This window comes from Ranitomeya imitator, chromosome 7 (assembly GCF_032444005.1).
Source record: "Ranitomeya imitator isolate aRanImi1 chromosome 7, aRanImi1.pri, whole genome shotgun sequence".
NCBI classification, from domain to species: domain Eukaryota; kingdom Metazoa; phylum Chordata; class Amphibia; order Anura; family Dendrobatidae; genus Ranitomeya; species Ranitomeya imitator.
The window spans coordinates 106,702,670-106,717,022 of record NC_091288.1 but is presented as its reverse complement, the minus strand read 5'-3'; the positions used below and the strand labels follow the sequence as shown (position 1 = coordinate 106,717,022).

The following is a 14,353-nucleotide window of genomic DNA, read 5'->3' as shown; positions in this document are numbered from 1 at the left end:
TTTCCTCCCCGGTTTCATGTAACTTATCAGTGTTACAAGGTCTCAGGTGTGTTGTGAATTCTGTTGTCGAACTCCCTCCTGTGGTCGTGAATGGTACTTCGGCGAGTTCTGTCTATGGGCTCCCTCTGGTGGCTATGAGTGAAGCTGCTGCTTCTGAGGTTCCTTACACAGGTGACGTGGTTTATCCTTTGGTTGGCTGCTCTATTTAACTCCTCTCAGATCATTACCCCATGCCAGCTGTCAATGTTTTTGCATTTGTTCAGTTCGCTCCTGGATCTCTCTGGTGACCTGCCTTCTCCTGCAGAAGCTAAGTTCCTTATAGTCTTATTTTGTTCTCTGTTTTCTTGTCCAGCTGGTTTTCATGATTTGTCTTGCTAGCTGGAAGCTCTGGGATGCAGAGTGGCCCTCCGCACCGTGAGTCGGTGCGGAGGTCTTTTTCGCACACTCTGCGTGGTCTTTTGTAGGTTTTTGTGCTGATCGCAAAGTTACCTTTCCTATCCTCTGTCTATTTAGTAAGTCTGGCCTCCCTTTGCTGAAACCTGTTTCATTTCTGCGTTTGTGACTTTCATCTTTACTCACAGTCAATATATGTGGGGGGCTTCCTTTGCCTTTGGGGAATTTCTCTGAGGCAAGGTAGGCTTTATTTTCTTAATCTAGGGCTAGATAGTTCTTAGGCTGTGACGAGGCGCCTAGGTCTGGTCAGGAGTGCTCCACGGCTATTTCTAGTGTGTGTGATAGGATTAGGGCTTGCGGTCAGCAGAGCTCCCACATCCCAGAGCTCGTCCTGTATGAGGTTTAATTATCAGGTGATTCTGGGTGCTCCTAACCACCAGGTCATAACAGTACAGCTGGCCCAAAGTATTAATGCATCTCAATAGAGGGATAACAGAACTTCTGAGACCATTTTTTATTCTTTGCACTGTGTTTTGTCTTTCTTTTCCCCTAGACCTTTGGGTGGTTCAGGACACAGGTGTAGATATGGACATTCAAGGTCTGTCCTCTTGTGTGGATCATCTCACTGCAAGGGTACAAAACATTCAAGATTTTGTGGTTCAGAATCCTATGTTAGAGCCTAGAATTCCTATTACTGACTTATTTTCTGGGGATAGATCTAGGTTCTTGAATTTCAAAAATAATTGTAAACTGTTTCTAGCTTTGAAACCCCGCTCCTCTGGTAACCCCGTTCAACAGGTAAAAATCATTATTTCTTTGTTACGTGGTGACCCTCAAGACTGGGCATTTTCCCTTGCGCCAGGAGATCCTGCATTGCGTGATGTTGATGCGTTTTTTCTGGCGCTTGGATCGCTTTATGATGAACCAAATTCAGTGGATCAGGCAGAGAAAATCTTGCTGGCTTTGTGTCAGGGTCAGGATGAAGCGGAGGTGTACTGTCAGAAGTTTAGAAAGTGGTCAGTGCTTACTCAGTGGAATGAATGTGCCCTGGCGGCAATTTTCAGAAAGGGTCTTTCTGAAGCCCTTAAGGATGTCATGGTGGGATTTCCCACGCCTGCTGGTCTGAATGAGTCTATGTCTTTGGCCATTCAGATCGATCGGCGCATGCGTGAGCGCAAAGCTGTGCACCATATGGCGGTATTCTCTGAGCATAGGCCTGAGCCTATGCAGTGTGATAGGACTTTGACCAGAGCTGAATGGCAAGAACACAGACGTCGGAATGGGCTGTGTTTTTACTGTGGTGAATCCACTCATGCTATCTCCGATTGTCCTAAGCGCACTAAGCGGTTCGCTAGGTCTGCCACCATTGGTACGGTACAGTCTAAATTTCTTTTGTCCGTTACTCTGATTTGCTCTCTGTCGTCCTGTTCTGTAATGGCATTTGTGGATTCAGGCTCTGCCCTGAATTTGATGGACTTGGAGTTTGCCAGGAGCTGTGGTTTTTTCTTGGAGCCCTTGCAGTATCCTATTCCATTGAGAGGAATTGATGCTACGCCTTTGGCCAAGAATAAGCCTCAGTACTGGACTCAATTGACCATGTGCATGGCTCCTGCACATCAGGAGGATATTCGCTTTTTGGTGTTGCATAATCTGCATGATGTGGTCGTTTTGGGGTTGCCATGGCTACAGGTCCATAATCCAGTGTTGGATTGGAAATCTATGTCTGTGTCCAGCTGGGGTTGTCAGGGGGTACATGGTGATGTTCCATTGCTGTCAATTTTGCCATCCACTCCTTCTGAAGTCCCTGAGTTTTTATCAGATTACCGGGATGTATTTGAAGAGCCCAAATCTGGTGCCCTACCTCCTCATAGGGATTGCGACTGTGCTATTAATTTGATTCCTGGTAGTAAGTTTCCTAAGGGCCGTCTGTTTAATTTATCTGTGCCAGAGCATGCCGCTATGCGGAGTTATATAAAGGAATCCTTGGAGAAGGGTCATATTCGTCCATCGTCGTCACCATTGGGAGCAGGGTTCTTTTTTGTGGCCAAGAAGGATGGTTCTTTGAGACCTTGTATTGACTACCGCCTTCTTAATAAGATCACAGTCAAATTTCAGTATCCTTTGCCGCTGCTGTCTGATTTATTTGCTCGGATTAAGGGGGCTAGTTGGTTCACCAAGATAGATCTTCGTGGTGCATATAATCTTGTGCTAATTAAAAAGGGTGATGAATGGAAAACGGCATTTAATACGCCCGAGGGCCATTTTGAGTACCTGGTTATGCCATTCGGGCTTTCTAATGCTCCATCTGTGGTTCAGTCCTTTATGCATGACATCTTCCGAGAGTACCTGGATAGATTCATGATTGTATGTTTGGATGACATTTTGGTCTTTTCGGATGATTGGGAGTCTCATGTGAAGCAGGTCAGAATGGTGTTCCAGGTCCTTCGTGCGAATTCCTTGTTTGTGAAGGGGTCAAAGTGTCTCTTTGGAGTTCAGAAGGTTTCATTTTTGGGTTTCATTTTTTCCCCTTCTACTATTGAGATGGACCCTGTTAAAGTTCAGGTCATTTACAATTGGACTCAGCCGACATCTGTGAAGAGCTTACAGAAGTTCCTGGGCTTTGCTAATTTTTATCGTCGCTTCATCGCTAATTTTTCCAGTATTGCTAAACCGTTGACTGATTTGACCAAGAAAGGTGCTGATGTGGTCAATTGGTCCTCTGCGGCTGTAGAGGCTTTTCAGGAGTTGAAGCGTCGTTTTGCTTCTGCCCCTGTGTTGTGCCAGCCAGATGTTTCGCTCCCTTTTCAGGTTGAGGTTGATGCTTCTGAAATTGGAGCAGGGGCTGTTTTGTCGCAAAGAAGTTCTAATGGCTCGGTGATGAAACCCTGTGCCTTCTTTTCTAGAAAATTCTCGCCTGCTGAGCGCAAATATGATGTGGGCAATCGAGAGTTGTTGGCCATGAAGTGGGCATTCGAGGAGTGGCGACATTGGCTTGAAGGAGCTAAACATCGTGTGGTGGTCTTGACGGATCACAAGAATTTGACTTATCTCGAGTCTGCCAAACGGTTGAATCCTAGACAGGCTCGATGGTCGCTCTTTTTCTCCCGTTTTGATTTTGTGGTTTCATACCTTCCGGGATCTAAGAATGTGAAGGCTGACGCCCTGTCAAGGAGTTTTGTGCCTGACTCTCCGGGTGTTCCGGAGCCAGCGGGTATTCTTAAAGAAGGGGTAATTTTGTCTGCCATTTCCCCTGATTTGCGGCGTGTGCTGCAAAAGTTTCAGGCTGATAGACCTGACCGTTTTCCTACGGAGAAACTGTTTGTCCCTGATAGATGGACTAGTAGAGTTATCTCTGAGATTCATTGTTCAGTGTTGGCTGGTCATCCTGGAATCTTTGGTACCAGAGATTTGGTGGCTAGATCCTTTTGGTGGCCTTCTTTGTCATGGGATGTGCGTTCTTTTGTGCAGTCCTGTGGGACTTGTGCTCGGGCTAAACCCTGCTGTTCTCGTGCCGGTGGGTTGCTTTTGCCCTTGCCGATCCCGAAGAGGCCCTGGACGCATATTTCCATGGATTTTATTTCTGATCTCCCTGTTTCTCAAAAGATGTCGGTCATTTGGGTGATTTGTGATCGCTTCTCTAAGATGGTCCATTTGGTACCCTTGTCTAAATTGCCTTCCTCCTCTGATTTGGTGCCATTGTTTTTCCAGCATGTGGTTCGTTTGCATGGCATTCCAGAGAACATCGTCTCGGACAGAGGTTCCCAGTTTGTTTCGAGTTTTGGCGGTCCTTTTGCGCTAAGATGGGCATTGATTTGTCTTTTTCTTCGGCTTTCCATCCTCAGACTAATGGCCAAACCAAACGAACTAATCAGACTTTGGAGACATATCTGAGATGCTTTGTTTCTGCTGATCAGGATGATTGGGTGTCCTTCTTGCCTTTGGCTGAGTTCGCCCTTAATAATCGGGCCAGCTCGGCTACTTTAGTTTTTCCTTTTTTCTGTAATTCTGTTTTCCATCCTCGTTTCTCTTCATGGCAGGTTGAGCCTTCGGACTGTCCTGGTGTGGATGCGGTGGTGGACAGGTTGCAGCAGATTTGGACTCATGTGGTGGACAATTTGACATTGTCCCAGGAGAAGGCTTAACGCTTTGCTAACCGCCGGCGTTGTGTTGGTCCCCGACTTCGTGTTGGGGATTTGGTTTGGTTGTCATCTCGTCACGTTCCTATGAAGGTTTCCTCTCCTAAGTTTAAGCCTCGTTTCATTGGGCCATACAAGATTTCTGAAGTTCTTAATCCTGTGTCATTTCGTTTGGACCTTCCAGCTTCTTTTGCCATCCATAATGTGTTCCATAGGTCGCTGTTGCGGAGATACGTGTCGCCTATGGTTCCCTCGGTTGATCCTCCTGCCCCAGTGTTGGTCGAGGGGGAGTTGGAGTATGTGGTGGAGAAGATTTTGGATTCTCGTGTTTCGAGACGGAAACTCCAGTACCTGGTCAAGTGGAAGGGTTATGGTCAGGAAGATAATTCCTGGGTTTTTGCCTCTGATGTTCATGCTGCCGATCTGGTACGTGCCTTTCATTTGGCTCATCCTGATCGGCCTGGGGGCTCTGGTGAGGGTTCGGTGACCCCTCCTCAAGGGGGGGGGGTACTGTTGTGAATTCTGTTGTCGAACTCCCTCCTGTGGTCGTGAATGGTACTTCGGCGAGTTCTGTCTATGGGCTCCCTCTGGTGGCTATGAGTGAAGCTGCTGCTTCTGAGGTTCCTTACACAGGTGACGTGGTTTATCCTTTGGTTGGCTGCTCTATTTAACTCCTCTCAGATCGTTACCCCATGCCAGCTGTCAATGTTTTTGCATTTGTTCAGTTCGCTCCTGGATCTCTCTGGTGACCTGCCTTCTCCTGCAGAAGCTAAGTTCCTTATAGTCTTATTTTGTTCTCTGTTTTCTTGTCCAGCTGGTTTTCATGATTTTGTCTTGCTAGCTGGAAGCTCTGGGATGCAGAGTGGCCCTCCGCACCGTGAGTCGGTGCGGAGGTCTTTTTCGCACACTCTGCGTGGTCTTTTGTAGGTTTTTGTGCTGATCGCAAAGTTACCTTTCCTATCCTCTGTCTATTTAGTAAGTCTGGCCTCCCTTTGCTGAAACCTGTTTCATTTCTGCGTTTGTGACTTTCATCTTTACTCACAGTCAATATATGTGGGGGGCTTCCTTTGCCTTTGGGGAATTTCTCTGAGGCAAGGTAGGCTTTATTTTCTTTCTCTAGGGCTAGATAGTTCTTAGGCTGTGACGAGGCGCCTATGTCTGGTCAGGAGCGCTCCACGGCTATTTCTAGTGTGTGTGATAGGATTAGGGCTTGCGGTCAGCAGAGCTCCCACATCCCAGAGCTCGTCCTGTATGAGGTTTAATTATCAGGTCATTCTGGGTGCTCCTAACCACCAGGTCATAACACAGGTGAGAATTGGGAGCAGGTGTGTTAAATTTGGTGTTATCGCTCACACAATCTCTCATACTGGTCACTGGAAGTTCAACATGGTACCTTATTGCAAAGAACTCTCTCATGTCTCCCCGGGACATGTATACGGGCTTAAGGAGGGACACATGAAAGGTGTCATTGATACCTAGGCGTGGAGGAAGGGCTAGACGGTAGACCACAGGATTAACCTGTTCGAGGACCTTGAAGGGACCCAAGTAGCGAGGTGCAAACTTAGTGGACTCTACACGCAGCCTGATGTTATGGACGGAGAGCCACACCAAATCGCCAGGAGCAAAGGTCGGGGCAGGGCGCAGATGTGCATCGGTGGAGGACTTCATTCTCTCCTTGGAGGCCCGGATGGCATCCTGAGTGCGGTCCCAAATGTCCCGTGCCTCCACTGCCCAGTCTGCCACCCTGGAGTCAGCAGAGGACACAGGCATAGGCACGGGAACCCACGGATACTGGCCGTAATTAAGGAGGAAAGGAGTCTGACCGGTGGAGTCAGCTACAGCATTGTTAAGGGCAAACTCTGCCCACGGTAACAATGATGCCCAGTCATCCTGCCTAGCAGAAACAAAATGTCGCAAATAAGTGATCAGAGTCTGATTGGCTCTTTCAACCAACCCATTCGTCTCGGGATGATAAGCCGAAGAGAGATTTAACTCAATACTGAGTAGACGACAAAGCTCTCTCCAGAATCGAGATGCAAACTGGGGACCCCAGTCACTCTGACAATCTTGTCCGGCATACCGTGTAAGCGAAAGATATGTTTGATGAGCAAGGCTGCCAGAGCCCGTGCAGATGGTAGCCGTGGAAGAGGCACCAAATGAACCATTTTGGAAAAATGGTCAGTGATCACCCAGATAATGGTGCAACTACGAGACTTGGGTAAGCCCACCACAAAGTCCATCCCGACCATCTCCCAGGGCCTGTCCGCCATCGGCAGAGGATAAAGCAAACCAGCTGGCCGTTGCTGAGGGGACTTGTTCTTGGTGCAAGAGACACACGCCCGAACATAGTCTGCGACATCATGAGCCATATGCGGCCACCAGTATGTCCTCGCCAGTAACTCTGATGTCCTTTTGGAACCAAAATGTCCACCCACCCTGGACGAGTGTGCCCAAGAGAGAACCTCCGGTCGCAAACTGGGTGGTACAAAAGTCTTGCCTGGAGGCACAGACTCTAGCGAAACCTGGGTCACAGTTCTTAGGCTCTCGGTGGGGACAATAAGCTGAGGCTCCTCTTCCTCCTCCACAGATGACACAACGGACCGAGAGAGAACATCAGCACGAATGTTCTTCTCCCCAGAAAGAAAATGAAGGTTGAAATGGAACCGGGAGAAGAACAAGGACCATCTGGCCTGGCGAGAATTTAACCGCTGGGCTGTCTGCAGGTACACCAAATTTTTATGATCTGTGAAGACTTGGAAGGGAAAACGAGCTCCCTCCAAGAGATGTCTCCACTCTGAAAAAGCCAACTTCATGGCTAGCAACTCCCTGTCCCCGATGGAATAATTCCTCTCTGCTGATGAAAAGGTCTTAGAAAAGAAGAAGCAAGGATGCTTCCGACCTTGAGCATCCTTTTGGAAGAGGACTGCTCCAGCACCAACAGATGAGGCATCCACCTCCATGATAAATGGCTTATCTACATCGGGGCGATGTAGAATGGGAGCGCCAGCGAAGTGTGACTTTATGGAGACAAAGGCCTTGGAGACCTCCTCAGACCACAATTTGGGATTTGCCCCCTTCTTGGTGAGAGCAAACAAGGCTACCAAAGTTGAGAAGTGCGGAATGAACTGGCGATAATAATTTATGAACCCCATAAAGAGCTGCACCGCTTTAAGAGAATGGGGTTCCTGCCAGTCCATCACAGCCTGTAGTTTGGCAGGATCCATAGCCAATCCCTGGGCGGAGATGATATAGCCGAGGAAAGGTAAGGACTCCTGCTCAAACATACACTTCTCCAACTTGGCATAGAGGGAGTTTGGCCGTAGGAGGTCGAAGACTTTGCAAACATCTCTCCGGTGGGAGTCAATATCTGGAGAGTAGATGAGAATATCATCCAGATAGACTACGACTGAGGTGGAAAGCATATCCCGGAAGATGTCGTTCACAAAGTCTTGGAAAACGGCTGGGGCATTAAAGAGCCCGAAGGGCATCACCAGATATTCATAGTGCCTATCCCTGGTGTTAAAAGCCGTCTTCCATTCGTCCCCCTCACGGATGCGAATCAGGTTGTAAGCACCCCGCAGATCTAGTTTAGTAAACAACCTTGCTCCCCAAAGCCTATCGAAGAGCTCAGATATCAGGGAAAAAGGATACTTATTCTTAACGGTGATGGCGTTAAGACCCCTGTAGTCTATGCATGGACGCAGTTCTCCATTCTTCTTCTGCACGAAGAAGAACCCAGCCCCAGCAGGTGACACTGACTTCCTGATGAACCCTCTTGCCAGATTCTCTTGAATGTACTGAGACATTGCCTCAGTCTCCGGGAGAGATAATGGATAAACTCGACCCCGGGGAGGCTCAGCATCAGGCAAGAGATCAATAGGACAGTCATAAGGGCGATGGGGCGGAAGGGTCTCCGACGCCTTTTTGGAGAACACGTCTGCATAAGACCAATATTGCTTGGGAAGAGAGGATAGATCTGCGAGTACCTCTGTAGTAGCAACCTGAACACACTCCCTCTGACACCTACCCCCACAAGATTCACCCCGTCCCAGAATTCTGCCTGAGGACCACTCGATATGAGGAGAATGGTACCGTAGCCAAGGTATCCCCAACAGGACCTCATCAATTCCCTCAGGAATGACGAGCAGAGATATAATCTCCTGATGGGATGGTGACATGAACAGAGTAAAAGGGATAGTCTGGTGTGTTATCTGTGAGGGCAGTGTCGACCCATTCACCACTCATACTGTTACTGGTTGAGCTAGCATAACCAGGGGTATTGCGTGCCGTTCGGCGAAGGCAGAAGACATAAAATTGCCCTCAGCCCCAGAATCCACGCAGAGCTCTACCGAGTGGGAGGATGAGCCTATAGTAATTGTCCCTTTAAAGGACAATTTGGAGGCAAACGTCGCCGTGTCTAGTGTACCTCCACTTACTACCACTAGACGCTGACGTTTCCTCAACCGCTGGGAACATCTGGTGGCAAGATGTCCTGACTGCTGGCAAACATGACAGACCTTGAGTGCACTAGCGGTTCGGGACATAGATCCCGCTCGTGACACTTCCATGGCCTCATGTGACTCAGGAACCTGGACCGGAGATTCCAGAGGTTTGGCGAAGGTGGGAGCCAGCCATAACCTCTGCCTACACTGTGCTCGCTCTAACCTCCGCTCGTTAAAACGGAGGTCAATTCGAGTAGAGACAGTTATTAACTCCTCCAGTGTGGCAGGAATCTCCCTAGTGGCCAGAGCATCCTTAACGTGATCAGCCAGGCCCCTCCAAAATATGGGGATAAGGGCTTTATCCGACCACTCCAGCTCAGAAGCTAAAGTAAGAAAGCGGACGGAAAAATGGCTGACCAAAGACTCACCCTGAGTTAGTGCCAGTAGTTGGAGCGCTGTGTCATGGGTGACTTGAGGTCCTAAAAAGACCTTTTTCAGAGTACTCAGGAACAGCGAAGCACTCTGCACCACATGATCACCATGCTCCCACAGCGGCGTAGCCCATTCCAACGCCCTGTCCAACAAGAGAGACACAATAAATCCCACCTTAGCCCGCTCTGTAGGGAAACGTGCAGCCAGGAGCTCGAGGTGAATAGAGCACTGACTTACGAATCCCCTACAAGATTTGCTATCTCCAGAAATTTTTTCTGGCAGCGGGAGGCGAGATAATGTCGGAACAGGGGTGGCAGTGGACAAGGTTGCTGCAGCCACGCTAGCAGCCTGTACAGCAACTGTGGTAACATCCACAGCTGAGGTTGAGCTCTCGAGAGCCGCCAACCTACCCTCCAGCTGTTGGATATACCGCAAAGATTGCTGAATGTCCGCCATTACTAGCCAGACCCTGGCGCTAGTATTCTGTTAAGGCTAGCGGAACGCACCGGAAAATGAGTAGGTAGCTACAAAGTGCGTTCGCAGCCCGGGGTCCACCGTGCAGAGATATCTGCTGATAAGTAATGGCGGATGGACTCTGAGCTCACACATGGGTTAGGCTTCACCCTGTGTGAACTGGTAGCGAACTCTGTTGCCTCACCAAGTCGCGCTGTACAGAATAACTAATACCCTAACTAGGCTAATTGCCCCCACTGACGCTAACTGCCTGCCTGAGTGTACAGTCTCAATGCTAACAGCTTCACACCGCATAAGAACTGAGTGGTATAGTATCCACTGGCATAAGCCAAAACACATTTGATACTAGCGCATGGCCGTGCGGCCATGCGAGCCTTATATAGCTGCAGCAATTAAAAGACCTTCCAAGAAGGACCAATGAGAGACTGCCATACCTGAGCATGTGACCCTAAATCTCCACTGAGAGATCTTGCCCTGGGCATGCTCAGTATCTGATCATGTGACCCTCAATCTCCACTGAGAGATCTTACTCTGGGAATGCTCAGAACGTGAAGAGCAGGACTTAGTCCCAGAAGCGTCTGCTTGCCGCTGCCCAGTACTGACTTCAATGGCAGAAGCAGGAAATGCAGCGGTAACTCTTAGCACAGAGTCAGACTGAGCGAGACGCTGGGATCACCGTCTCTGCTGAGCAGGCTCCACTGCGGCAGGAGAAGAATGGGAGGCCACAGCAGAAATGGCCCGAGATTCCCCCTGTGCAGAGGCAGGAACTCGACCCCTAACATCGCCTTGCTAAAGAAACTAAGGGTAGAGGTGCTGGACAGGCCAAGCATGTCTCCAGACCTAAACCCTATTAAGCATCTGTGGGGCATCCTCAAAAAGAAAGTTGAGGAGCGCAAGGCCTTCTACATCCACCAGTTCCGTTATGTCATCATTTAGTAGTGGAAGAGTATTCAAGTGGCAACCTGTAAAGGTCTGGTGAACTTCATGTCCAAGAGAGTTAAGGTAGAGATTGAAAATAATGGTGGCCACACAAAACATTGCCGCATTGGGTACAATTTGGCCATTTCCACTTAGGGGTGTACTCACTTCTGTTGGGAGCGGTGTAGACATTAATGGCTGTGCGTTGAGCTATTTAGAGGACAAAGCAATTTTACGCTGTTATACAAGCTGTACACTGAAAAGATATAATAAAATATTTATAAAAATGTGAGCGGTGTACTCACTTTAGTGATATACTGTATATACATTTAGCTATTACTTTACATATTTTTTCATCTTAGTTGTTTCACAGTTTTCTGATTTATAACATGTCCTCTCAACCTTGCAGCACACAGGGTCCTCTATGATCAAATTGTATGAAAAAGAAGATTTCAGGGGTCAAATGGCTGAATTTACAGAAGATAGTCCAAACATCAACAAAGATTTTAATTACCATGAAATCAACTCCTGCAATGTAATTGAAGGCCATTGGATCTTCTATGAGGAACACAACTACAGAGGATGCCAGTATTACCTGAGACCTGGCGAGTACAGAAAGTTCAGTGATTGGGGGGCAACAAATGCTAGGATTGGCTCCATTAGGAGAGTTCAAGATTTTCATTAAACATTCAAATTGTGTATTTCTGTGTTTCCCATAAAGGGCTGATAAAATCATGCTGTATAATATGTTTCCTATTTTTTTTCCAATGTGTTTATTGTATTTCTATGAAATATTCCACAATCCCACCATTTAAATATAATTTTAATATCGGAAAACTGATGGACAGGTCTGATCATGTGCTACTCCACAAAAAACCATTACATTGACAGAGGTGAGAAAAGCTGCATTAATATCAGAAAGTGGCCAACCTCTTTAATGCAAACTTATCTTACAAAAGCGTTGAAAAAGTTATATGATTAGCTATTGCATGACATCTTACAGAGTATCTTCAATTAAAAAAAGAACATATTTCAGTACATTTGTCCTCCAAGTTTCAGAATTAATTTATTTTCAAACAACAGGGAACAGGAAAGCATTTTAATCTGAGACTGAAAAGTGATGGAAATTGATTAGTTATCAGCCACCAAAAAGTCAACCAGGATAAAAGAAAAATAATAAGATTAAAAACCCATGATCACATAACTAATACAGACAACAAGTCCTTACAGAATCCAAAATGAGCTGCTGTAAATCATTTTTCATTTTACAGTCCTGTAAATTACAGTGTACTGGAAAATTAATAGGAGCCGCCCTCACGTGGTAACATGGCAGGTTTTAGCTAGGCCCTAAGTTTTCACATGTGAGAATATTTGGATTTTGTCACAAATCTGCAATGAATTCACTTCTCGCTGGTTGGCTGATTGTGGATTTCAGACAAGGCGTTGAGTAGGATCAAATCCACAGTGGAAATTCTGCAAAACAAAGCGCACGCTGTAGACTTTTAAAACCTCAGCATGTTCTAAGTTTTATGCAGATTTTTTCCCACAGCATAGGAATATCTTTGCTTGTATTGTACTGAAAATTGCTAAGCATTTTGGGTGCAGAATCCATGTAATCTTGTGGACTTAAGGTACCGTCACACTAGACGATATCGCTAGCGATCCGTGACGTTGCAGCATCCTGGCTAGCGATATCGTCCAGTGTGACAAGCAGCAGCGATCAGGCCCCTGCTGTGCTGTCGCTGGTCGGGGAAGAAAGTCCAGAACTTTATTTCGTCGCTGGACTTCCCGTAGACATCGCTGAATCGGCGTGTGTGACACCGATTCAGCGATGTCTTCGCTGGTAACCAGGGTAAACATCGGGTAACTAAGCGCAGGGCCGCGCTTAGTAACCCGATGTTTACCCTGGTTACCATCGTTAAAGTAAAAAAAACAACCGCTACATACTTACCTACCGCTGTCTGTCCTCGGCGCTCTGCTTCTCTGGTCTGGCTGTGAGCACAGTGGCCGGAAAGCAGAGCGGTGACGTCACCGCTCTGCTTTCCGGCTGCCTGGCGCTCACAGCCAGACCAGAGAAGCAGAGCGCCGAGGACAGACAGCGGTAGGTAAATATGTAGCGGTTGTTTTTTTACTTTTAGGATGGTAACCAGGGTAAACATCGGGTTACTAAGCGCGGCCCTGCGCTTAGTAACCCGATGTTTACCCTGGTTACCGGGGACCTCGGGATCGTTGGTCGCTGGAGAGCTGTCTGTGTGACAGCTCTCCAGCGACCAAACAGCGACGCTGCAGCGATCCGGATCGTTGTCGGTATCGCTGCAGCATCGCTTAGTGTGACGGTACCTTAAGTCTAAATGATAACTTACTGAACCAACAACACAATCAGTCATTCAATTCATGGCGGTGTGCAGAAAGCATTGTTCGCTAGTGCTCCTAAGAGCATACAGTAATTCAAAGCAGATTATTGGAACATGGTAAGAAAATTTGATCCAGAAGTCCTGTGCATGTCCAACAGCATCAATCGTCATGCTATTTGGATTATATTTTCTGTATATAATGGTAGACTAGCCTGCTTTTAAATATGCATTAATAATATTTTTTTTTTACAATAAGAGTGGATCTCTTTTGCTGGATTCCTTTATGGTTATGGAATTTTTGATCAATTGGACTGCAGATCCATCCTTGCATAACTTACCCAACAGTATGAGAAATATTGATGAGCTTACTATCCATTCACAATATAATTACAGGCCTAAATATTAATATCATGATTATCTCTATAATATTCAAGGACCAATATTGCTGATTGTATCAATAATATAGCTCCACCATGGTAACTACAGTTACCACTGTATAGTGATAGCATAATAGCACTTTATGTTTACTGAATAAAAAAACACTACACTATGACTAATATTTCCATCATACAGTTGGAATGCCCGCCAGGGCCGTGAGGTACTCTGTACCGTGTCCGGTCCCTAAAGGGATGTGTCACAACGGTGGTGACCCAGTCCATGGCCCTGAGCGCCCCTGTTAAAGGGACAGTTTTTAAAGGGGTTAGTTGAATAATAAAAGTTTGTGACGCCACCTGTGGTATTCGGTTAGAGGGGACGCTGCTTAGAAGGGTCCACTGGGGTGATGTTATGACAACAGGGATGGCATGGCTTTTCACAGGTGAAGCTGGGTCCCCAGGGCTCCCGGTGTAATAGATGAAGATGGTGATAGGTGGTGTAGTAAGAAACGGAGGACACAGGGTTGCAGTTTCTTTACCTCTTTACTTGGTTCAAGGCAACCACAGTCCAAGGTACCGGATCACGGATGCTGGTGTGGTCCAGCCGGCTTAGAAGCACATTGGAAATCCTTCTAACCAGGTGGAGTTGGAAGCCTTCCTTCTAGCGCTGTGGCGTTGTAGTCCCTTACTGCCTTAGTCCTCACAAAAGGTCATCACATTTTCTCTCTGGCCCCCTTTAGGTAGGACACTACCCATACAACAGGTAGCTCGAGCCTTTTTACAGGATCTCTATCACGACCCGGGCTCTATCTGTTACTGTGTCCTCCGGT

At 47.2% G+C, this 14,353-nt stretch overlaps 1 protein-coding gene across 1 annotated transcript in view; it reads left to right on the top strand.

Moving 5' to 3' along the window:
* LOC138645882 (gamma-crystallin 2-like) overlaps nt 1-11,540 on the top strand; it is a 29,156-nt gene extending 17,616 nt beyond the window's left edge. Inside the window, exon 3 of the mRNA XM_069735381.1 lies at nt 11,205-11,540. Coding sequence (XP_069591482.1) covers nt 11,205-11,480 — 276 coding nt within the window. The 3' untranslated portion in view covers nt 11,481-11,540. The remainder of the gene's footprint in view (nt 1-11,204) is intronic.
* The last annotated feature ends 2,813 nt before the right edge of the window (nt 11,541-14,353 follow it).